The 26,510-nt window shown below is 37.9% G+C and overlaps 1 protein-coding gene across 1 annotated transcript in view; it reads right to left on the reverse strand.

The window, feature by feature from the left end:
• Window positions 1–26,510, reverse strand: part of usta (uronyl 2-sulfotransferase a) — a 107,802-nt gene that overhangs the window by 18,304 nt on the left and 62,988 nt on the right. Inside the window, exons 3-4 of the mRNA XM_057822275.1 lie at window positions 22,312–22,355; window positions 10,518–10,673 (exon numbers count right to left, since the gene is read on the reverse strand). Of these exons, the coding sequence (XP_057678258.1) occupies window positions 10,518–10,673; window positions 22,312–22,355 (200 nt within the window). The remainder of the gene's footprint in view (window positions 1–10,517; window positions 10,674–22,311; window positions 22,356–26,510) is intronic.

Here is a 26,510-nt window from a genome sequence, read left to right on the forward strand (position 1 = left end):
TGCATACAAGCAGGCAGGAGGGTCTCAAGAGTGATTTAGTTGAGGATTCAAGGTAATTATTATATTAAATAGCACCATGCATGCACTTTGAAACGTGAAAAAAAAATCCATGGAAAAATTAGTGTAACTTTGGCTTGAAATACTTATGTAAAATGAACAATAACTGCCGTTTTTTTTTTTTTTTTTTTTTGCTTTTAATCAAGAATCTTGACTGTTTTACATTAATATCTGTAGAAATTCCACGATTTAAGCATTTATTTACAATAATTTTCAACTAAAAAAGCTCTTTGTTTCGTGACGGCCGCCATGTTGGATTACACAATACGTAACTTTTGCTTGAAATATTTACATACAAAGAACGATAACTACCCGTTTTTTTATTTTTGACCAAGAATCAAGATTGTTTTACATTCATATCTATAGAAATTCCGCAATTTAAGTATTTATTTACAAGAATTTTCCATTTATAAACTGTTTCGTGACGGCCGCCATGTTGGATTACACAATACGTAACTTTTGCTTGAAATATTTACGTACAATGAACAATAACTGCACGTTTTGCTTATAACCAAGGATCTAGACTGTTTTACCTTTAATATCTGTAGAAATTCTGTGATTTAAGCATTTATTTACAAGAATTTTCAATTTTACAACACTCTTTGTTTTGTGACGACCTCCATGTTGGATTTTGTGTCAACACAATAGCGGAATTCAACCTAAGTTGTGATTGTATATAGAAAAATGGAAATTTTCTTTTGTTTAGTTATTCTGCATGCTTTCCTCATGTATTACGTTTCTGATGTGAAAATTGAGAGATTAATTAGCTGTTGAAAACTTGCACTAAATTTAAAAAAAAAAAAAAAAAAAAAGTTGCTATTTTGGGCAAAAACTTATATGTTAAATACTGGTAATGATCCCGAAAATATAAATGATTAACTCTGCATTTAGTGATTTTTGTACATCTAGGGTAAAATTTTTGAATTTTATTGCCATTTTAAGTTTTTCTTATACTTGCATACAAAATAATTAGTCAGGATTTATTAGGGAACAGCTTAGATTTTTTTTGTTGCTGCTCATGGAGACTCGTAAATGCCTAAGGAAAGTGGCCGTTTTTGTTTTAGGTCGCTAGCGGCTTTGGTTTTGAAAATATTTGAATTTTAAGTTTGTGAAAATAGGCCCCCTACAGATCGGCCCCGAACCCCGTGTCCCATCAACTCATAGTGAAGACTATGTATGATAACAGAAATAATAATAATAATACCTGAAATAATGTAACAAATCGGGTTCTAATGTGGCGGATGTGCTTCACGTGGTGTACCTGAACGCACCGCTTGGCTGACTTGACAGAGTGAAAGAGGGACTTTTTACTTTCGCTTTGTTCAGTTGCGGCGGACTGTAGGCATATTGTGTTGCACAAGTTCTGAAATAAATGATTGAAAAACCTGACGAAGCTGGCGATTTTTGTTGATGTTACCACAATAATAATTGTCACTAGAGATGTCCCGATCGATCGGCATCGATCGGGTCCGATCACATCATTTTCAAAGTATTGGAATCGGCAAAAAAATATCAGCCATGCCTTTTTTTAATATATATATTTTTTTTAATTAAATTGTTTTCTAATTGTATTTAACGTTACATAATATGTTACACTCATCCAGAGTCTTTAGTTTAGGCTTAAGGTACAGTTATCAAATTTATCCTGATAACGGCGGTAATTAATTTTTAAAAAAATGTATCACGTTAAAATATTTAACGCAATTAATGCATGCACTGCACGACCCACTCATGCATTGTCACGCTCAATCTATAATGACGCCGTTCTACCTATATAGAGAGATAAAAGGCAGCGTAAAATGAGTAGAGTGAATTTTGGCACCCTTTGGAGCCTTTTTTTAATTGGCTAAAGCCTTACAACCCCTCTCCCTATGATTAGAAATATCATAGGAAGCAATGTGGGGAAGCAAGCTAGCAATTGATCTTTTTCTTAACACCTTACGTTATTTCCCAAAGCAGAGAAGATATATCAATCGGTAGCACTATGCACAGTCATGGTTCCACTTCCCATCACGCATTTGGGCATGGCTACAGTATCATTTACTGAAAGCTCAACAAATACACTAGATGGCAATATTTAGTCACAATATACAAAGTCACAAGTCTTTCTATCCGTGGATCCCTCTCACAGAAAGAATGTTAAGAATGTAAATGCCATCTTGAGGATTTATTGTCATAATAAACAAATACAGTACTTATGTACTGTATGTTGAATGTATATATTTGGGAGTTTTATTCATTTTTTTCTTAATGCATTGCCAAAATGCATATGATCGGGAAAAATTATCGGGAATGATTGGAATTGAATCGGGAGCAAAAAAAAAAAGCAATCGGATCGGGAAATATTGGGATCGGCAGATAGTCAAACTAAAACGATTGGGATCGGATCGGGAGCAAAAAAAACATGATCGGAACAACCCTAATTGTCACCTTAACTTATAAAAGAAGGTCGGGGAGGAGGTCGAGATCGTAGACATTCTACGACCGTACTGTCGAGTAAGTTCACCATATTTTTCTATCATTTCCATTTTCAATGGTAAGCCTCACCTTTTTCCTTTCACCACCTGCACTAAGATTCTCGGAACTCGTGTTGATTTCTCTCACAAGAAAATCCGCCTTGCGTCTGTATTGCGGGAAAAAAAGAAACTGCGGCGCTGTCATAAATCGGCGTATTTCGAGCAAGTCGTCGGATGTAGAAACAAATGTCGAGTCAAATTTTATGTCGGGTGTCGTAAAGATCGTGTGTCGAAGCGATTGTACTTGGAATTCCCACAACTCAATGGCCTTTAAGTCAATGCATTATTGCATGGCATGCCCTTTAAATTCAAGAGAATCATTACCATCCCTAGATGTTCGCTCACATAAAAGGGCAAATAACAACATCCTGTCTTCTTCCCCTTATTTTTTAAACGCTTCAACCTTGGCTGAAGTCCCCACTGCTGAGTGCCATTCTTTCCTCAACTTTCTTCCTCTTCCCTTGACTATGAATGAAAGAACCTCCTGAAGGCTTTCAAGGTCTGCATGGAGCGCACGCTCACCGCAGCCAAAACAAATGTGAAATATGACAGTGATGTCATAGGCTGCGCAAACGCCAACTTGAAAGTTATGCAATCCAACACATTATTCACATAAACCTTCCCAAAATTGACTCATTTTTCAACGTTATCTTCTTCAAACGTCTATGGTGAGATGTGTTTCCACTTGACCATTTTATCCAGCCGGTACTTATAAAGTGCATGCATATTAAACTGTACAGTGTGTTGAAGTTGGAAGTTTCCAACATATTAATAGCACTTGTAGAGCAACAACAATACAGTAAAGTGTACACGGTTATGGCACCACTTGCACCATAAGCTGTTTTTCCCCAAAACGAAGCCAATTTTGGCTTTTACGGCTGTCTCGTTTGGCGGGTAATGCTAATATTCCGTCTTTTAAACCTGAATGAGTCTTCTTATATTCAGCGTTCAGTGAAGGGCGGCGTTTATCTGCCGGGCTGTTTCAATGCGCTGCTCTTATAAACTGGCAGTTATGTCATAGCAGCGGCAATATGTATACTTGTTTATGTACACAAGGCTCTTAATCTTAGGCCTCAGTCAGCTTTGGGCTTCTCACTCTCCCTCTCAGTACATTTCCACTTGCTCTACGAATTTAACTTCTGCAGAACTGTTTGTAACAGTCATTCAAAGCTATCGTATTATTTCAGTCTTTACCCTGACGTGTATTTAAGCTTCATCTGCATCGACTCCATAGTGAGCCCCAGACCAATTAGCCCAATGTTAACCCCTGAGGTCCCCTCCCCCCTGTAATGTGCCAAACTCCTTTCCCCAGTTTATGTGTAGGCCTTAAGCACATTTGGCAGTGCGTACGCGTGTTTGTCTTTGTGTTTTCTGACCTAAGCCAAAGGCCGTCTGGCCAGACTGCCTCTCATTCAAGAAGCGGGGCTGCAGGGAGGGAAAATGCGAAGAGATTCCAAACATACCTGCAACCCCCGCCCCTGCGTTCTTCCTGCGCCCTGTGGCGCCCTTGCTGGACTCGTGAAGGGAAAAGGGGGTCAGGGGGTCCTTATGCTGCAGAACGCGTGAATTTGGCTTTCAACATCCTAATTGGAGAGACAGTGGTACCTTGACTTATGAGTAGGCATGTTCCAGTATGAGATTCTGACGGTATGATAACCTTAAGCAAAAATATCATGGTTTCCCGGTATCACGGTTTTGCAATTACAGTTCTAAAATGTGTTACTTTGAGATATCTTTATATAGTTTTCAAAACATTAGCAAATGGGAAACATAAGTATAATGTTAAGATAAAAAAAAAAAAAGTATTATATACCAACTGTATTATATAAATATATATTAGGGCTGTCAAAATTATCGCGTTAACAGGCAATAATTATTTTTTTAAATTAATCATGTTAAAATATTTGACGCAGTTATCGCACATGCCCCGCTCAAACAGATAAAAAAATATAAAATGACAGCACAGTGTAATGTCCACTTGTTACTTGTGTTTTTTAGTGTTTCGTCACCCTTGATGGCGCTTGGGTGCGACTGATTTTATGGGTTTCAGCACCATGAGCATTGTGTAATTATTGACATGAACAATGGCGAGCTATACTAGTTTATTTTTCGATTGAAAATTTTACAAATTTTATTAAAACGAAAACATTAAGAGGGGTTTTAATATAAAATTTCTATAACTTGTACTAACATTTATGTTTTAAGAACTACAAGTCTTTCTATCCATGGATCGCTTTAACAGAATGTTAATAATGTTAATGCCATCTTGTTGATTTATTGTTATAATAAAGAAATACAGTACTTATGTACCGTATGTTGAATGTATATATCCGTCTTGTGTCTTATCTTTCCATTCCAACAATAATTTACAGAAAAATATGGCATATTTTATAGATGGTTTTAATTGCGATGAATAATCATCAATTAATTTTTAAGCTGTAATTAACTCAATTAAAATTTTTAATCGTTTGACAGCCCTAATATATATAGAACTGAAATATTCTCAATAAAATGAAAATAAATGCAATCCTCTGGGTGAGCGTAAACCCACAGCCACAGTTCATTATCATTACGATCTGAACAAAAATTATTAAATTATTTTTCATAGAAAGCATGTGTGTATGACTTGTATCGTGTTTACATTTTCACACACTCTCTCAACAGAGTCAGTTGCCACCACGTTTTACCACCGCTAGGCACACTAAACACGCTCAAGTTAAGTCTCGTAGCTGGTGGGAAACCTTCATAAAAGTGTTTACTAGCCTTTAATTTTGTATAAATGCGAAATCATATTAGAGGTATTGCCCCTCTGAAGCCAACCTCCGCAAACATGCTTTACATGTCAGTTGGCCCTCCTCCTCTAAGCCACGGCCATCTGTAACTTTTCTGTAGCCGAAGTATTCCCATACCAGTGATTTCATTTTCTCCAATGGGGGGAAAAGTTCAGGAGTTTCACCTCCTCCAGCCATCGTGTAGCACAGCTGACTCACTGACACTGAGCAACAGGGATTTCTCCATACATTTTTGGGACATAAAAATTAGCTAATACCTTAGGACGGAAAAGTTTTGCGGTTTTCAAACCGTGACGTTTTCATACCACGGTATACCTTGAAACAGGTAATTGGCACATATCTATTTATGAGTTTGTTTAGTGACAAAGGTCGAAACTCAACTTACTTTTTTTGTTCACTCAAAGCAAAAAGGTTGGCCAAATGAAGGCTCACAATTAAAAAAAAAAAAAAAAAAATTACATTGGATTTGCTCCGGTCAGTCACACCACACTCCTAGACACTCACATGAAACACCATCTGGCCCCGCCCTTTAAAGACAAAGGCTGTGGATAATATCTCGTCTAACGTATATTTCATGCAATGACATTTTTGGTCCAGCTGTTTATATGCACTTAAAAGGGGAGTTTAATAAGTTTTTGTATATACAGTGGTATGAAAAAGTATCTTAACCTTTTGGAATTCCTCACATTTCTGCATAAAATCACCATCAAATGTGATCTGATCTTTGTCAAAATCACACAGATGAGAAAACAGTTTGCTTTAACTAAATCCAACCAAACATTTATATATTTTAATATTTTAATGGGGATCGTATGCAAACAATGACAGAAGGGGGAAAAATAAGTAAGCGAACCATCAAATTTAAAGGCAGCAATAACTTCAACCAGACGCTTCCTGTAGCTGCACATCAGTCTAGCACATCAATCAGGACTAATCTTGGCCTGTTCTTCTCTACAAACTGCTGTAGTTCAGTCAGATTCCTGGGATGTCTGGCATGAATCGCTGTCTTTAGGTCATGCTACAGCATCTCAATGGGGTTCAAGTCTGGACTTTGACTTGGCCACTCTTGAATGTGTATTTAGTTCTTCTGAAACTATTCTGAAGTTCAATTACTTCTGTGTTTTGGATCATTGTCTTGTTGCAGCATCCACCCTATTTTTAGCTTCAACTGTCTGACAGACAGCCTCAGGTTTTTTTGCAAAACATCCTGATAAACTTTTGAATTCACCCTTCCATTAATGATTGCAAGTTGTCCAGGCCCTGAGGTAGCAAAACAGCCCCAAATCATGATGCTTCCTCCACCATGCTTCACAGTGGGGATGAGGTGTTGATGTTGGTGAGCTGTTCCATTTTTCCACTACCAAAGAATTCAACTTTGGTTTTATTAGTCCACAAAATATTTTGCCAAAACGTCTGTGGAGTGTCCAAGTTGATGTGTGCACAGAGATATTGGACTGTGCCAGTGATTTCTGTAAGTCTTTAGCAGACACGATAGGGTTCTTTTTTACTTCTCTGACTATTCTGCGCTGAACTCTTGGCGTCATCTTTGGTGGACGGCCACTCCTTGTGAGAGAAGCAACAGTGCCAAACTCTCTCCATTTGTAGACAACTTCTCTGACTGTCGAGTGATGAACATCCAGATTTGAAGAGATGGTTTTGTATCCTTTCCCAGCTTTATACGAATCAACAATCCTTGATCAGAGGTCTTCAGACAACTCCTTTGACCAAGCACATCAGACAATTCTTTTCATCAAGACATTTCTTACCAGGTGTGTGTTTTATAGTTTGCAGGACAACTTTAAACCACTCATCAGTGATTGGGCACACACCTGACTTAAATGTTTGGTAAAAATTGGTTTCAACTGCTCTTTAAGTCTCCTCTGGCAGAGGGTTCACTTACTTATTTTCCCCCGTCCGTCATTGCTTGCATGCTATCCTCATTAAAATAAGAAAATCTATAAATGTTTGGGTGGTTTTAGTTAAAGTAAACACTGCATTTTCATCTGTGTGATTTTGACAAAGATCAGATCACATTTGATGGTGATTTTATGCAGGACTGAGAAATTCCAAAAGGTTTAGATACTTTTTCATACCACTGTATATTAGGGGTGTAACAATTAATCCATCTGATCAGTATATTGTTTTGTTAAGCACATTTGAATCAAAATCGATCAAAACACAAAACATTGATAAATAGTAGGATACAAATAAGATATGCCTATTTGTTAAAAAGAATGTTTTTGCGACAAAATTGTCAAAAACATCAAAATTGCTTTGTATTTTTTTGTCGATCAAAGGATCGAATCGTGGCTGACTTTGTAATATCGGCATATATGTGTCATTGTCCAAATGATTGATATCCTATCATCACAAAATTGGTGAATTACACCTCTATAACAGTATAGTTCATTTCAATTTTGAAATTTGACTATTCAGTGTATTCAAGTATTCAATTCAATTAAAATTTTTATTTCAGGTTTTACGATTTAACATTCTTTTCACCAGTTTGTTTTTTAAGAAGTCCTGTAAGAGTTCAGACACCACCACACACAGAAACCGGGTCTCTGTTTCAGGAGCTTGGGCAGGAAGCTGGGTTTCACGCAAACCCAAGTGAACCCATTCCCCTGGGTTTTAAACAGTACAGCCATGTCACTATGCTCGCCACAAGGGTATTGGCGTAAACAATTGGGAGAGCCACTAGTGCCCACTAGGGATCACGGGCTGGGATGAGACCCACATCTCTAAACTTAGCCAGCTTGGACGTGCGTAGTTTGAGGACCACAAACAACTGGACCAAGTCTCCACCCTTCTACTGGAATGTCTGAAGTATTTGACGCCCAATCCTATCTAACCAATTGGTGTTTTGCCACTGTGTAGTGCTGCCTGTCAAGATTCAAGCTGAATTAGCTTAGTGGTACAAACAACCACATGGCATGAAAAATAATTAACTTTTCATTCAAAAAACGTGGTACAGGTAACCTTGATTTTCATGTGCACTAGTTTATATGCAATTCAGTTTAAGATTTCTTTTTCAGTCTAAATTTTCCTCATTTTTGTTCATTATACAAATAACCCTGAGGCATTCCATAAATAGCGAATAAAGGATTCAAACATTTTTCTAATAACAAAGCAATAATCTTATCTATGTGCTTAGCCAAATCCGATCTTCAAAATACAAACCTGACATGATGAATAATGCAGATAGAATGTTAAAAATGTTAATGCCAACTTGTGGATTTATTATTATAATAGGGCTGTCAAATGATTAAAATTTTTAACCGAGTTAATTACAGCTTAAAAATTAATCGTAATTCATCGCAATTCAAACCATCAATTAAATATGCCATATTTTTCTGTAAATTATTGTTGGAATGGACAAGACACAATGGATAAGACACAAGACGGATATATACATTCAACATACGGTACATAAGTAGTAAGTACTAAAGATGCCGATCATTCGGGTCCAATCACGTCATTTTCATAGTATCGGAATCGGCAAAAAAGTATCGGACATGCCATTTTTTTTATATACATACTGTATTTTTTTAATTCAAATCGTTTTCTAATTGTATATAACGTTACAGACAAAATGTCTTACACTCATCAAGAGTAGTTTTGGCTTAAAGTAGGGCTATCAAATTTATTGCGTTAAAGGTCGTAATTATTTTTTCTTAATTAATCACGTTAAATAACGCATGTGCTGCACGACCCACTCAAGCATTGTCGCTTTCAATCTATAAAGGCGCCGTTTTACCAAGATATCGAGCTAAACGCAGCGTATTATGAGTAGAGAGAATTTTGACAGCCTTTGGAGCCTTTATTTATTTGGCTAAAGCCTTACATTCCCTCTCTCAGCAATTAAAATTAACGTGGGAGGCAATGCGGGGAAGAAAGGTGGTAGTTGATCATTTTCTTCACACCCTATGTTCTTTCCCAACGCAGAGAAGATATATCAATTGGTGGCCCTTCGCACAGTCATGGTTGCACTTCCCATCATGCATTTGGGTTGAATGGCTGCAGTATCATTTACTGAAAGCTCAAAAAATACACTAGATGGCAATATTTAGTCACAATATACAAAGTCACATTCATCCTGTAAGAATTACAAGTCTTTCTATCCGTGGATCCCTCTCACAGAAACAATGTTAATAATGTAAATGCCATCTTGAGGATTTATTGTCATAATAAACAAATACAGTACTTATGTACTGTATGTTGAATGTATATATATTTGTCCGAGTTTTATTCATTTTTTTTCTTAATGCATTGCCAAAATGCATATGATCGGGAAAAATTATCGGGAATGATTGGAATTGAATCGGGAGCAAAAAAAAAAAAAGCAATCGGATCGGGAAATATCGGGATCGGCAGATACTCAAACTAAAACAATCGGGATCGGATCGGGAGCAAAAAAAACATGATCGGAACAACCCTAATAAGTCCTGTATTATAACAATAAATCAAAAAGGTGGCATTAACATTATTAACATTCTGTTAAAGCGATCCATGGATAGAAAGACTTGTAGTTCTTAAAAGATAAATGTTAGTACAAGTTATAGAAGTGTTATTTTAAAACCCCTCTTAATGTTTTTGTTTTAATAACATTTGTAAAATTTTCAATCAAAAAATAAACTAGTAGCTCGCCATTGTTGATGTCAATAATTAACCAATGCTCATTGTGCTGAAACCCATAAAATCAGTTGCACCCAAGCGCCAGCAGAGGGCGACAAAACACCAAACACAACTAACAAGTGGACATTACACTGTGCTGTCATTTTAAACTGTTTGACCGGGGAATGTGTTTTAAATGCGTTAAATATTTTCACGTGATTAATTAAAAAAATTAATTACCGCCAGTTAACGCGATAATTTTGACAGTCCTATATTACCGTATAATAAACAAATACAGTACTTATGTACAGTATGTTGAATGTTTATGTCTGTCTTATGTCTTATCTTTCCATTCCAACAATAATTTACAGAAAAATATGGCATATTTTGGAGATGGTTTGAATTGTGATTAATTATGATTAATTAATTTCTAAGCTGTGATTGACTTGATTAAATTTTTAATCGTTTGACAGCCCTAATTTACATCCATTGTGTGTGGGTCTGGAACCTACTCCCTGAGAGAAGCATTATTATTCACCTGCTCATACTTGGTGAGTCGTGTTTTATTATGGATGTCCGACGAAACCAAGTTGAACTGATGCTTCTCGGCCAGCAAGCGCAGCAGGATCACAACTGTGCGGCTGCCACACTTGCCCACGCGGTTGTAAACCACCTGGCTAGGGAACGGGAGCACCTGGGAACATACAAGTCGACACAAACGTACATGGTTATCTATGAGGTTTAGTTTACGTCACATCTGATCATACAGCGAGGGTTTCTAGGAAATGAGGCAGTTACACTAATCATGACGCATCGGTTAAGCAGCCAAGACTGAGTGACTCAACAACAGAAAAGCATAATGAAACGTAATTGAACACAAGTGTCAGTTAAGCAGAAAGACAGAGAAAAAATGCACACTTTGGTCTTCAAGAATGAGCGCCACTGAAGCAAATGTAACAGTGAGAGTGACACAGATTGACAGGAAATGAGTCAAGGATGAGGAAGATAAACAATTCCCTCGAGGATTTGAAAAAAAGGTCCTTGATAATGATCTAAAAACAAAGTTGTGATGCGAGACTTAAAAGCATGTTCCCTTTATCTCTGAGGGGAAGAAAATGTGGGGAGTGTTGAATTCTTGTTACCATTCCCAGCCTGAAATTGTAATGATGTTGTCCTAAGAGAGGGGTGGTGAGGAAGGGTGGTCTTTGTGTCTCACAGTTCGCCCACTCAGAACCGTCTCAAAGTTTTCCGACTCAACACAGAAAACACGGCTTTGAACTTCTTTAAATTCAGTTTGTTAAAGAAACATATGGCAAAAATAGCAGTCAAGTCAAATCACGATACAATTATAAAACTATTCCCACACAAAATTGTGTCCTGTGACAATATAAGCACTGAATCTACTTGCCTCCATTTAGTATAAGAGGAAATATAATTTTAGCCAACTTTGGAGATGCCTGATATACTGGGCCATTGGCTTGTCTCCTGGGAGAAATAAAGTACTTTGGTGCTGCAGACACTACTTCTGTGAAACAGCAAAGTCAGCCATGACAGGGAAAAGCGCAGGCGTGACATCATGCCAAGTATTCCCACACTTATTGTTTGTTGTGTTGACTGGCGGGTTGGTTGTGGGGATAAGACCAAATTGCCTCCATGTGGGAACAAGGTGTCAACGTGTGTGCACTTGAGTGCGCGCGCGAATTGGCCCTCGGGATGAAGGCGGTGAGACGCACCCCCCCTGAAAAAGCGATTCACAGGCTGTGTCGGCACCTACTCAAGTTCACACACGTTTTGTTAGCTGTGGTGCTTCAGCGTGGAACTTGGTGGAGGCATCTTCACATTCTGACTGCGCCGTATCATAAATCATCAGTAAGAATAAGTGAATACACAAGTATGTTTCAGCTTGTTTTGTTTAGATGCATACAGAAAGAACATACAAAAGATGCCTTAAGAAAATACTTAAATGTAGTAATATCAAATAAGGGTGCTAGGCTATGCTACATGACTAATGTGGTCACCAGATCAACAACCCGCTTTAAAGCTACCACAAGAAAGCAATGCTTAAAAGTATGAGAGGGAAACACATGCAAAAAGTATTTTGAGGCAATGAGTTAATAAAAGACTAAATGAAAACACAAATAGTAAGTACTGGCTTTTAACCGATGAGCACATGTGTTGGATGTCTCGCCGCGTAACCCGGTTCCAGTAACCCGGTTCCAGTAACCCGGTAGTATTCGTGGAGTGACAGTGACAATCTATGTCATCACCCTGAGTGTCCATAAAACATGGCGCCTTCCGTAGGTCAAAACATGCACTAAATATTCTAGATTTTTTAAATCAATGGCAATATCTAATGTGTTTCTAATAACATTTTTGTAAAAGAGAACAATTGTGGCTTATTAGAGCTTACAAGTCTTTAAGTCCAAGGTTCCCTTTAAACAGGTAGTTTTAAAAAATCTACGATGAAAGCATAACAAACTAGAGATTAGATAAAATTTTATTCACAACATATTTAACACCACTGAATAACTAAACACTATGCCCTGTGCTTAATTTGTAAATCATAAGTTGCCGGAACGCAAAGTACATATGACAGCGCAGGGAAGATGGCACGGGGACAGGTCCCGGAACATATGCAGAAAATGGTGCTGAAAACAAAACGCAATTGCCCACTTGCCATGCTGTGGGACTTTCCTTTTTTTCTTTTTTTCTATGTGCTTTTCTGACTCGTTTTGAACCATCTTCCTTCTTTTTGAAAATAGACAGTAAATGCAACTGTCTTTTTGGCATGTTGAAATACCGTTTGATCCTGGCTGCTTGCTCCCCAGATACCACAAATTTCAAGTTTTTTTTTTTTCTTTTTTAATGTCAGGAGCGTGATTTGTTGGTCCAGCTTTTCAGTGCATCAACAAATCTCCGACTCTTTCAAATCACGTTAATTTTTTATAAACAGCATGCAAGTCTTGGGATTTGTTGTGTAAATGAATTTATGCATATTATTCTTTTATTTTATACTGTACTGTCCATTACTTAAATTCTGATATAATGTTTTCCGAGGCACCCTGAAGTGCACGCAACGTTACTGTTGTTTTGGTCACGTGACGCGGGAGTGCGATAGAGAAGCACCGCCTGCCGAGCATAGGCGGAGTTTGACTTTTGGGGCGGGGGGGGGGGGGGGGGGCGCAACATGTTGATGACCCCGAAACAAAGTGTCAGCAGTAAAAAAATATATATAAAAATATATTTTCCAAAGAAAAATCACTTCAATCAAAAAAAGAAAAATTTCATCATAGAAAAAACGTTTTTGAATGCGAAAAAATATTTGAGACTCAAAAATTTGCATTTGAACACTTAGTTTTTCATTATAAAAAGTTGGCATGTTTCATCCTTGTATATTAGTGGTGCGAACCTCTTGGTTCTTCACGATTAGACATGTGCCGATCACCGATTCCAAAGTATACCGTGGCATGAAAATGTCAAGGCTTCAAAACCGCAAAAATTTTCCGTCATACCGTCCCTAACTTATTAGCTATTTTTTATGTCCCAAAAATGCATGGAGAAATCCCTCACTTGCAGTTGTAAGACTCAACCTTCCCCCATCAGTTGTTGCTCAATGTCAGTGAGTGAGCTGTGCTACATGACGGCTGGAGGAGGTGAAACTCCCCAACTGTTTCCCCAGTTGAAGAAAACGATATCGCTGATATGGGAATACTTCATCTACAGAAAAGTTACAGACGGCCGTGGCTTAGAGGAGGAGGGCCAACCGACATGTAAAACATGGGTGGCTACCGAGGAGGCGATAGCTCCAATATGATTTCGCATTTATACAAAATTAATAGTTATTAAACACTGTCATGAACGTTTCCCACCGGGTATGAGAGTTAACTCCAGCGTGTTTAGTGTGTCTAGCGGTGGTAAAACATGGTGTTTTTTTTTCCTCTGGCAACTGTCTATTTTGAGAAATAGAGAGTGTGTATAATGTACACACTCACATGGTACGAGTCATACACACCTGCTTTTTATGGAAAATAAAGTAATTCGATTTTTGTTCATCCTGTTCAATCGATTTTTTTAAAACCCAGATATCTCAAAGTAACACATTTTAGAGCTGTATTTGCAATACCGTGATACCGTGAAATTTTGGCTTAAGGTTATTATATCGTCAGAATCTCACACTGGCATATGCCTACTCACGATACGATTTGCGATACAAGGCTCACGATAATAATGCCAGGATGGTGATCCAACACTTAACAATACATGTGTCAGGAAATCATTTACAATACTTCATGATACAACTAATTAACTGAAAAACAAGCTATTTTTCATAGACGTTCAATTTCATTTGCTCCCACCCTCCCAGTTCAAATGGATTAGATGTGTATGGCCGTTAGTGGCAGACAATGCCAGGAAATTAGTTCATTTTGGGGCATTTCACGTCATTTCCTGTTGATTTTCGGTCACTTCCTTTTCTTTTTGGGGCATTTATGGGTAACTTCCTGTGATTTTAGAGCATTTACAGGTCACTTCCTATTGATTTGGGGTTAGGAAGTGCCTCAAAATCAACATGAAGTAACCTGTAAAAGATCCAAAAATGAACAGGAACGATTCTTGGTGGTAGCATATCGATAACTTTTTGGGCTACAAAGTATCACGATACCTTTTCGATATATTGTCACACCCCTATTGTATATCTGTAAATAAATGTTCTTTTAGCACTGAAGAGCCCTTTCTTGGTTTCATTTGTGCTAATTGGTCATTCTTAAGTATCACAAAGTGAACAACAATTTATATTTAACTTCATTTTCTACACTTTTTCCTTTAGGAATCAGTGTTTTTGTGAAAAAAACAAATGTACTACAGCTACAGTATTTACTAAACAAAAGAAAAAAAATCAAAATGAAAATTTTTTTTCTAGTCTTTTTTTATGTAGGTTTGGTGCTTATATTGTCGTAGATCACAATATTCCTTCCGTCTTGAAAGATGAAATGCTATAAAACGGTTAACAGCGGTGAAGCTCTTTTTCATTTATAATCACTTGTCTGAGCAAATACTTATATTGGCGGTTGAGCTGACCTAGGAATCATATTCATGTTGTATTTTGGCACAAACCCCTTAAATTCTTGGAGAATCATGCTTTTTGTTGGACACTAATACTCAGACGGAGTCACTCTTCCTAAGAACTTGCCTAAAGTAGGTTAACCTTCCTTATTTATCTTCATCTTCCAGACAGACATGTTAGCGGTGAGCGTGACATCTACTTTTCAGGGCTTTTTGTCAACGCCCCGTTCAAATTATGACGGATATTTTGTCCGCACTGCACTTTGTGAGAGGCTGTCTATGTGCGTGCTCAGGCAGATGTGTTGGGGTTAAGGGTAAATATGGCCAAAGATTATAACTTGCATATAACAGTTTAGAGAGCCATGCAAAAATTAGAGCGTAGGGAAAAACCACGCGACGCTAAGAATAAGATCTTTACGCATAAGAAGGCACGACAAGAATGTGCCCCACCTTTGAAAATACATTTTTTATAGTGGTCTTGTACTGGACATCTGGTCAAGATCTGACCCTAAAATGGCCACCTCAGACCAAGATGGCAGACTTCTTGTCAACAAAATGTGAATTTTCAGCAGAAATAAAACAAAATGGCTCGGTTTACGTCTGCACCCAGAGCATGAACTCGTTTTTTATGACACACTTATTAAGCTACTGTGGTTGTGTGTCAGATGTTTAATAGAATAATCAAAACTTTCCAACATGTCCAAGTCATTAAATGTGAATCCATCAATGACTCTCGAATGCAAGAACGACCTGTCTCGGCTCGTAAAGAGAAGTAAATCAAATCTCCCACTGTTTGTCAAGCCGTTTCATACACTATCTGCAAATGTGTCAAAACGTGTGTGTATTGTGTAAAAGTACCGAAATGTGTCTGTCAAAGCTTGAGGGACGGGGGGCAAAACTGCAATGTAATACCTCAATCAAATTTCTGGAAGTAATTGAGAGAATATTGACTTTCACAACATTCCTCCTTGAAGTTGGCCCCCCATCAGACGCAAATCATGTCATGTGTTTGTGCTAGGCTTGTGCTGAATTTTTTTTCGTTTGTGATGGTGTAGTTTTTTAGCCATTAACAATTCTGTTACAGGTCAATCTGAGGTCAACCAGCCCTCTGTTTGGATTAAACATGGCTAAAAATGGTGTCAATTGTTTGTGCTACCTTTGTGCTGGTTTGTGCTGTAAAAATTGTTGTTTCTGCTTTGTGCTACTTTCATTTTGAGATATTGAGGTATTAATTTCAAGTGACGATGTCACGCAGCCCCCCATTTATTGCAAAAAGGACCCGAATTAGTGCCATTCCTTAATGCTACGCTTGTGACGTTAAAAAATATGCTGCTATCATTTTATAGACAGTGAGATATTAACTTCTAGTGATGAGGTCAATCGCAGCTTTTCCGTAACCCACTCCAGCAGCTGACAGAGCGTACCAACTAGAGTTGGGCATCGTTTGAAATTATATGATTCCGGTTCCGATTCCACGTTTCAATTCCGGTTCCGAATGATTCTCGATTCAGATTATTTTTAAGAGGTAGGGTAAAAAAAATTGCATAGTTTATACTGGCAACCGGTTCAGGGTGTCCCCTGCCTACTGCCCCGAGTTAGCTGGGATAGGCTCCAGCACCTCCGCGACCCTCGTGAGGAAAAGCGGCATGGAAAATGAATGAATGAATGAATGAATGAATATTAATGTCTTAACTTCTCGATGACTTTTTTAATTACCGTGTTGGCCCGAATATAAGACTGCCCTGATTATAAGACGACCCCTCTTTTTCAAGACTCAAGTTTGAAAAAAAGACTTTTTGAACACCGAATTAATTTTTATAGAGAAAATAATTACAGTACATCTGAAACAGATGATTATAACAATATATTTGAGAGAAAAAGCATGTTATTTTGCCTCATTCAAATCTTAATATCTGAACATTTAAATATGTAAACTAAAGTGCAATCACATTCGTAAATGAATGGCTTCTGGTTTTTGAAATGTAAATAAACCAATCTATTGTGATAAAACAACAAAATTGCAATAACTGCATTAACCATCAAAGTGAAGTCTAACTGTAACTGTAGTCTTGAAACAAATCTGAGTAAGGAAAAACATTGTAATAAAATAATGCAAACTGGTTAAACTGGAGAGTAGCTGAGATCTATCATGACAGAACATCGCTTCAATGATATCTGGCGCCATCTAACGTAGTGAATGGGTATAACGTCTAAATCACAAATATAAAACGACCCCCACTTTTTCAGTCTTATTTCAATGCAAAAAACCCCGTCTTATATTCGGGCCAATACGGATATGAACTTCTCACAGGACTATTTTTAACTTGTATATAGACCCTACTCACGTGACGTCACAGCCACGCCCCCGCGCCATGTTGTCCGTATACTCGTCATGTTAATGCATTAGTGCTTCGTAAATTCCTCCTATTATGGCGTGTTTTTCTGCTCGTTAACATTAATAATCAAAATGGTGAAGTCGTGTGTGGCGGTCGGTTGCAAAAACAGAGAAGATAGACGGAGAGACTTGAAGTTTTACCGTATTCCGAGAGACCCGGAGAGGAGAGCGAGATTGACTGCTGCAATTCGACGAGAAAACTGGGCTCCAAACGACTACCACAGAATATGTAGTAGTCATTTTATATCTGGTAAGATGCATTTAATTTATATTTAGAGGGTTTTGGGCTGACGACCACAATTAAGATCATTGCTAGGCTAATCGCCGACAACATACACTCAGACGTTGTGAATGAACTACCTGAAAATATATAATTATAAGGGGATAATAAGACAGTTGTCATACAATTAATTTACAATTTCACTATTGAGGTCAAAAGCCAAAAAATAAATTCAACTAGGGACAATCTGGAGTAGTGCTATTCAGTGTTGTTAATCTTACTGAAAAAAAGTAATTAATTATAGTTACAAATTACTTCTCCCAAAAAGTAATTGCGTTAGTAACTCAATTACCTGAATGTAAGAGTAATTAGTTACTTGGCAAAGTAATTGGTGATAATTACTTTTTTTTTTTCCCTCAAAAAAAAAAAAAAAAAAAAAAAAAAAAATTGGCCACACTATGTGAAGTTTTTTGTGAAGGTTTTTGGTACAATTGGCCCGAGCCCAATTCTTTACCCTAATTTACCCTTTACCCTGAATCAACTGTTAAAAGTTGTTAAAATTGCTCCCATTATTGCATTTGTTCCCTTCTCTCTACTTTCGACATATGAAAGTTTTAAAACTGTTTCCTCATTTAAAGATAGATTTAAGTTAAGATTTTGCCGATTTAGGAGCATTTTAGATTAAAAAAAAATTACTTAGGTTCGCTAGGAAGGATCTCTACATCAGGGCCTTCCTGAGAGGTCTACTGCTTTAAGATGGCGGCTGTTTACAAACGCATGTAGTCCTTAAAACATGTTGGCAATGCAGCAGTGTCTGTCATTTGCATCTAGTTCTATAATATGATATCTACCTTGTCATGTGGGTGTAGTTTGGTATTATTGGAGCCACCTAGCATCGCGGTTGCAACGGCGTCTTCCCCACTCCTGCTCTGCTCTCGTCCCCGTGAGTCCGTTTCTCTCAGACTTTTTTTTATTCAACCAACTTAGTAACGCATAGTAACGCACGCCTTTCCCGCCTCAGTAACGGTAACGGCGTTGCCAAGATGAGAAAAGTAATTAATTAGATTACTCATTACTGAAAAAAATAACGCCGTTAGTAACGCCGTTATATTGTAACACCGTTATTAACAACACTGGTGCTATTGCACTTCATATTACATATTATATATGTATGTAGTGAGAGTGCTATCGCTAAACCATATAAACATTAAAAGCCCTAGCTCCATTGACAAATGACATGAAATACATTAGACTTGACAGTGGATGTTAGCAAGAACAAAAGATTTTGAATTGAAAATTTCGTAACTCACCTTCCCGAGCACAAGATAGATTCCTGCCGAATTTTCGTGGACGAGGACCTGTTTCACCCAACTAGCAACGAAGTATTTATAAGCCTCCAAGCTCTTAAAGTTTTTCAAACTTTCGTGAGAATAGGCTGATTTTGTGTGGACAAGATAGTTGTAAATATCAGGGTAGCTAGAAGATGTCAGGCAAAGAAGGCGAAGACAGCGCGTCGAAAAACATCGATTTAGGCATCAAATATGGATCTGGCGAATAGATAAACTGAAGCTTTTCCACATAACGCCTTTTATGCAACGCATCCAATGAGTTTACAGCGTCAGATAACACCGGGGCTTCCATGAATTGCTCTATAACTTGCACGACTAATTGAAAACAATGAGAATAAGTCTAAAAAATACGGACAATATGGCGGCCGGGTACAGCGACACGTCATTTTGTGACGTAGGTGAGTAGGGTCTATAAATATCATTCTTTGAACTTGAATGTGATGAAGTTTCTTTCCACAGGAGTGCATTTTCACAAAGATGTTTATTTTTGAAAAGCTCACGTAGAAAATATTTACACATATTCTTTTGCCATACATGTATGTACCTTAGCTGGGAGCTGCGACAAACCATTAGTATATATACAGTGGGGAGAACAAGTATTTAGTACACTGCCAATGGGTTTTCCCATAGGCAGTGTATCAAATACTTGTTCTCCCCACTGTATTTCTATTTATTATAATTTGATGACCTTTTAATAGTGTTCTCTGTACAAGTGGTAACCCCACTGAGTCTGTCATTTTGCATCTAGTTCTATATACATGTGATATCTACCGTAAAGCCGACGTAATAATACAACTTATTCTCGTACTATTTCATCCATCATCTACTGCTTAATCAAAGTAACAAAGTTTTAGCGCCGCTGCACCGTGTCCATGGTTGTAATCAAGTTGCAATGCACAAACACCTGCTTCTTGTGGCTTCTTCTTCGTGGTTTTCGGCAGCAATTTTTTTCCCCGCTCGGCGGTCAGCATCAAAACATGGAATCGAAATTTTAAAATTCAAACGGTTGCGGGAGCATCGGAGTGTTTGAACTGGATCCCATCGATGCTCGGTGCACAACCCTAGTACCAACTCTCTCAATAACAGAGGGGTACCCCAAAAACGAGCGCAAACAAAGCACAAACAAAGCACAAACAAATGACACCCCTTTAGGTCCATTTTGCAGTAAATGGGGGGCTTGAGATATTAGTTTCTAGTGGTACGCTGAATTTCCATGTTTGGCAGTGTGTCTAAAGGATGACCAAAGAGGAGGTTTATGGAGGTAGTTAAAGAGGATATGAAGGTTGTTGGTGTAAGAGCAGAGAACGCATAGAACAGGGTTAGATGGAGAAAAAAGATTCACTGTGGCGACCCCTGAAGGGAAAAGCCGCAAGAAAAAGAAGGAGAAGAAGGGGTACCATTTGTTTGTGCTATCTTTGCGCTAGTTGTTGGGACACTCTGTTATTAAGAGAGTTGGTGCTTCGTCAGCCGTGAAGGAGGGGCTGCAATTGACGTCATCACTCGAAATTAATATCTCAATATCTATTAAGTTATAGCAGCACATACAAAAATTTTTACAGCACAAACACAGCATAAACAAATGGCACCATTTGGGGTCCATTTTGCAATAAATGGGGGGCTGCGTGACATCATCACTCAAAATTAAAATCTTCATATTTCAAAAACGATAGCGGCACAAATGAAACTTTTTATAGCACAAACAAAGCATAAACTTTCGATACCATTTTTAGCCATTTTAAATCAAAATGGGGGGCGAGTTGACCTCAGATTGACCTATAAAAGAAACGATTGCAGCACGAAGGAAACTTTTTACATTACAACCATAGCACAAACATTTTTCTATAAATTTGTGGGGGGCCAACTTCACAGAGGTCCCGAACATGGCTTAGCATTCACATTATAAAATCAAGTCAGTAAAGTAGACTTTTTACAACCTGCTTTAAAATCATTGCTATGACCATTTTGTCCAATATAAAAAAAAAATTAGACAATTTTGATTCATGTTCATATTAAAGATCACTATTAACCCATTGGCTGTCATTGACTGTGATCGATAGACAGAGTTGCTTTAAAAATCAACGTTTTTTACATTGATCACAGAGTAAATTCACCACTTACGACTCTCTAAGGCATTAATCAACAACATTTCCACTGTTTGATCGGCTTGAACGTTTTTATAAATTAAGTAACTGGCAACCTTGACATTCCAATCCATTTGGACTGTGAAGGGCTGGCAGCGATCGAACGACTATAGAAAAAAATTAAAAACATGAGGTGATTAGCTTTTTAAATTTTACAGATTAAATCTTTATAAATAAAACATCTCACAGTGTCTTATTAAATAGCATCTCCTTGCACATTAGCACAATGACCTCTCAACACAAACAAGCAAAGACCGTTCGAAAACTAAGCTCCTTATCAAGTTCATGTTCTCAAAAACATTTACTCCTCATTAACATGACACATTTCAGCCCGAAATGAAAGCCAGTACTCTTGTGCTTCACGGCACGATTACAGCCATGATGATGAATGGTGGAAAATATTTCTAATTGCTTATTTTTCATTCCATCTGAGCTGGACATTTGGCTTTACAGTGTTGCAGTTCACAGATGTCGCGTGATGCTCGCTGATGCAAGGGGAAGAGGTTGGCAATGGAATTTCTTGAGGTCATACATGATCCGACAAGTCGATGGGCAATAATGTAAATGCGGTGAACACACTGAACTCATTGGCTGTCATTGACGTCCAATTCATTTTGAGTGGGAGAGGCTGGCAGTGAATAAGTCACAGTCAAATGCAAGTCAAAACTGACTGGAATTTTTGAAAAAAATTGGTGTCAAGGAGGATTAAATTAAGTTGCCAAAAAATAGTCGCTTGCCCGATAAAGGGTTAATCTTTTCAGGGTCAAACTGCTGCCATCGTAAAAACTTGTTAAGACAGGACCATCATACAGTAAGAGGTTTGGTGAAGTTTTAACCTTGCAGGACTTAACTTCGGCAAACTTTAACACAAAATGAGAAGAGTTATGAAAATAAGAATGTTCCCAAGTTAGCATTTAGCTAATACAACTTGGTGAACATTGCTCATTAGGCTAGTATATTGAGATAGTGATTTGACAAGAGCGATAATGAGTAAGAAGAAGTTCGAAGAGAAACCAAAGAGATGTCACACACAGCTGGATGTGAACAAACAGCTTGTGTTGACACTCTGTGTATACATACTTGTGTTGTGGGGACTCACAGTATTTGAATAAACACACAGATGAACTGAAGGAGAATATACACCAGGAGAAAAAAACGGGACTCACTCTTGGAATAGGAGGTCCGTGGTCATCCTCGTAAGTAGATGAACCTACAAAAAGATAAATATATGACCATTATTTAAAATAGATTTGACCAAAATGAAAAGTAAATAAATAGAAAACAGCGTCTTAGAATCCAAAGGACAGCAAAAATGAATGTAGTTTTTGATTAGGCTCAAAATTCATGATTTTTTTTAGTTAGTGACCGCTAGGTATACCGTGGTATGAAAACGTCAAGGTTTCAAAACCGCTAAAATTTTCTGTCATATCGTCCCTACGGTATTAGCTATTTTTTTATGTCCCAAAAATGCAGGGTTCACCCTGAAGATGTTGCTCAGTGTCAGTCAGTCACCTGTGCTGCACGTTGGCTGGAGGACATGAAACACCTTAACTTTTTCCCCCATCGAAGAAAAGGAAGTCGCTGGTACGGGAATACTTCAGGTACAGGAAAGTTACAGACAGCCACAGCTTTGGTGGGCCAACTGACATGTAACACATATTTGCGGGGGTTGGCTACTAGAGAAAGCAATATCTCCGATATGATTTCGCATTTATACAAAATTAAAAGTTAGTAAACGCTGTCATTAACGTTTCCCACGAGCTACGAGAGTTAACTCCAGCGTGTGTAGTGTGTCTAGCAGTGGTAAAACATACTGTAAGGTAAGCTTGTTAACGAGGCAGATAACGTGGCTAATTAGTATGCCAATTTAATGTTATTTAGAGTATTTCATTTATTTTTTTGTTATTTTTCATTTATTTAACTTAACAGTATACTTATATTCCATATTGCTAATATGCTGTTCTGAAAAATAAAAATCCTGTACAATGGAAAAAGTTTTTTTTTTTTTCATAACCCAGAAATCTAAAAACAAACGCACATTTTAGAGCTGTAATTCCAATACCATGGTACCGTGAAACAGTGATATTTTTGCTTAAGGTTATCATACCATTAGAATCTCATACCGGCGCATGCCTAGTTGCACTTACCGTATTGGCCCGAATATAAGACAGCCCTGATTATAAGATGACCCCCTCTTTTTCAAGACTCAAGTTTGAAAAAAAGACTTTTTGAACACCAAATTAATTTTTATACAGAAAATAATAACAGTACATCTGAAACAAATGATTATTAAAATATATTTGAGAGAAAAAGGCATGTTATTTTGCCTCAATCAAATCTTAATATCTGAAATTTTAAATATGTAAACTAAAGTGCAAACACATTCGTAAATGAATGGCTTCTTGTTTTTGAAATGTAAATAAACCAATCTATTGTGATAAAACAACAAAATTGCAATAACTGCAATAACCATCAAAGAAGTCTAAAGGCCGAGTTATACTTCCGCGTCAGACCTGCGCCGTCAAGGAAGACCCGAGTTACGACCCTGCGCCGTAGCCTGACGCGTGCCTCTCGAATTTTCTAACCTTCGCGTCACGTAGACGTGTATGACGTGCCGAAAACGGACTGTGATTGGTCCGCTCACACTGTTGTTTCCAGTTTAGCACGAAATCACCGCCATTGTAGAATAGAATCAAACATTATTTTCTACACGCAAAAATGGACCAACCCGACGGGAGTATCATCGAAGAGCAAGTCTCGTCAAGACATTATTGTGATTGCCAAATGGCAAGGTCGGCGATTGAAAAAAAAAAAAAAATGGAAGAACCACCGAGACGTGTGTGTTCGGAATCGAGTGGCCACACGAAGCGGTGACCCAGTCGGCCAAAAACTGCCAACTTTTTATCACTTTATGTCGTATTTTTGGTTGGTGCACTTCATCATTTATTGTGTACATATGTTTGCTGTGAATCTGTGACTTATTTACGTGTCACACTTCAAGTATATGAAGAATAAAGCACAGATTTGGTGTCAAAAGAGTTGTTTTGATCTTTAATTTTCAATAACAGACAGTTCACACACGAAACATCATCAGTGATTGAGAGTGCCTCGGTGCTTTTTATGATAACGTTAAAATCAAGGCTCCCAACGCAGTTTGGGAAGTTCCATAGACGCCAGAAATCTGCTATGGCTTCCCACTGGCTGGATGTAGGACACGGCAAACAAATCAGGCTGGAGGGCTTTGCAGACCTTGAACGCAGTGCTCGACGCCAGTTTGAAGCTAGCCGCCACAGCTAGCTCTCTCCACCCGAGTCTAAAACTCTCTGTGCGGCATCAAAAGTCGGCCAGACCGCCTCGAAACAGTCTTCTGCGTCGCCTGCCCCTCAACATTTGTATGTTCAATATTTATTCAGTATTGATGATCCGAATATTTACTTTCAAGAGTTCCATCTTGCATTGTTTATTTTTTCTCCGACTAGCAGAAGTCAACAAGCATGCCCCAAAACCGTACAAACATAACACCATATCCCTCTAGTGGCTTGGTGGTGAATTACAGAGCAACGCGTTCCCTCACCGCAAAACTATCGAATGTCGAATGACGCCGTAGTCGCTGCGCCGTCACTGCAACACGGGAGTATAACTCAGGCTTTACTGTAACTGTAGTCTTGAAACAAATCTAAATAAGTCAAAACATTGCAATAAAATAATGCAAACTGGTTAAACTTGAGAGTAGCTGAGATCTGTCATGACAGAACATCGCTTCAATGATATCTGGCGTCATCTAGTGTCGTGAATGGGTATAACGTCTAGACCACGAATATAAGACGACCCCCTCTTTTTCAGTCTTATTTCAATGCAAAAAACACCGTCTTATATTTGGGCCAATACGGTAGTATGACTATGGACCTACAGTAAATGACGTCACCGGTACCGAAATAACATGCCGATGTTGTGCAAATTGTAGTTTTTGAAATTTAGTTTCCAACCGCTGGTTGCCCTACCAAAAATTAGAGGTCGACCAATATATCGGGCAGATATATGGACTTTTTCCAACATCTGCCGATTAACAAAACAATAAGCAGATTAAAAAAAAAAAAAAGATTTTGATCAGGCGTCTGTGTGGGCAACTGTGGCCACGCTGACTGACGGTAGGACCCCGGAAGGATCCCGCAGCAGCTCGAAGACAGGCTGCTACAGGAAGCTTCAGGCTTGCCTGCTTTGTAATTATTTTAAGATATTTCTTTATATTGCATGCGAGAATATGCAATGTTGTTTTACCCTTTTAAGGTGTTAACTGAGTGATCCTTTCACTCTAAATGTAACTTGTAGCATTAGCGTAATCATTCGCCTAAGCATTAGCATGGTGAGAATCCTCTTAAACTCCCACTTGTTTACATCTTGTCATGACGTCCTGGTGCGTTTAACTATTTAAAAATAACATACTGTTCTTGCTGGGTGTGTATAATCATAAAAAGAAGTGCTGAGTTTGGTAGCACTAGATTGAATGAATCCTTTAATTCTCAGGTCATTATTGTAAATTTGAAGCTGCTGAAGCAATTAAAGAAAAAAAAAAAAAAAAAAAGCTTTTATAATCGAGTTGCTTTAAAAAAAATGTACCGTATTGGCCCGAATATAAGACGGTGTTTTTTGCATTGAAATAAGACTGAAAAAGAGGGGGTCGTCTTATATTCGCGGTCTAGACAACATACCCGTTCACGACGCTAGATGGCGCCAGATATCATTGAAGTGATGTTCTGTCATGACAGATCTCAGCTACGCTCAAGTTTAACCAGTTTGCATTATTTTATTGCAATTTTTTTCCCTTATTCAGATTTGTTTCAAGACTACAGTTAGTTAGACTTCACTTTGATGGTTAATGCAGTTATTGCAATTTTGTTGTTTTATCACAATGGATTGGTTTATTTACATTTCAAAAACCAGAAGCCATTTATTTACGAATGTGATTGCACTTTAGTTTACATATTTAAATGTTCAGATATTAAGATTTGAATGAGGCAAAATAACATGCTTTTTCTCTCAAATATATTGTTATAATCATTTATTTCGGATGTACTGTAATCATTTTCTGTATAAAAAATTATTTGGTGTTCAAAAAGTCTTTTTTTCCAAACCTGAGTCTTGAAAAGAGGGGGTCGTCTTATAATCAGCACCGACTTATATATGGGCCAATACGGTATATCGGCCTCAAATTGCTGAGATTTTTTTTTTTAGATATCGGAATAGGCATCAGCGTTTGAAAATCCCATATCAGTCGACATCTATCAAAAATGGCCGCCAGCTATGCACGCTGCCATAAAAAAAATTGGATCACTTGTCACTCTGCTTAAAATGATGAAAGACATCC

Source organism: Corythoichthys intestinalis, chromosome 19 (assembly GCF_030265065.1).
Source record: "Corythoichthys intestinalis isolate RoL2023-P3 chromosome 19, ASM3026506v1, whole genome shotgun sequence".
Taxonomy (NCBI): Eukaryota; Metazoa; Chordata; class Actinopteri; order Syngnathiformes; family Syngnathidae; genus Corythoichthys; species Corythoichthys intestinalis.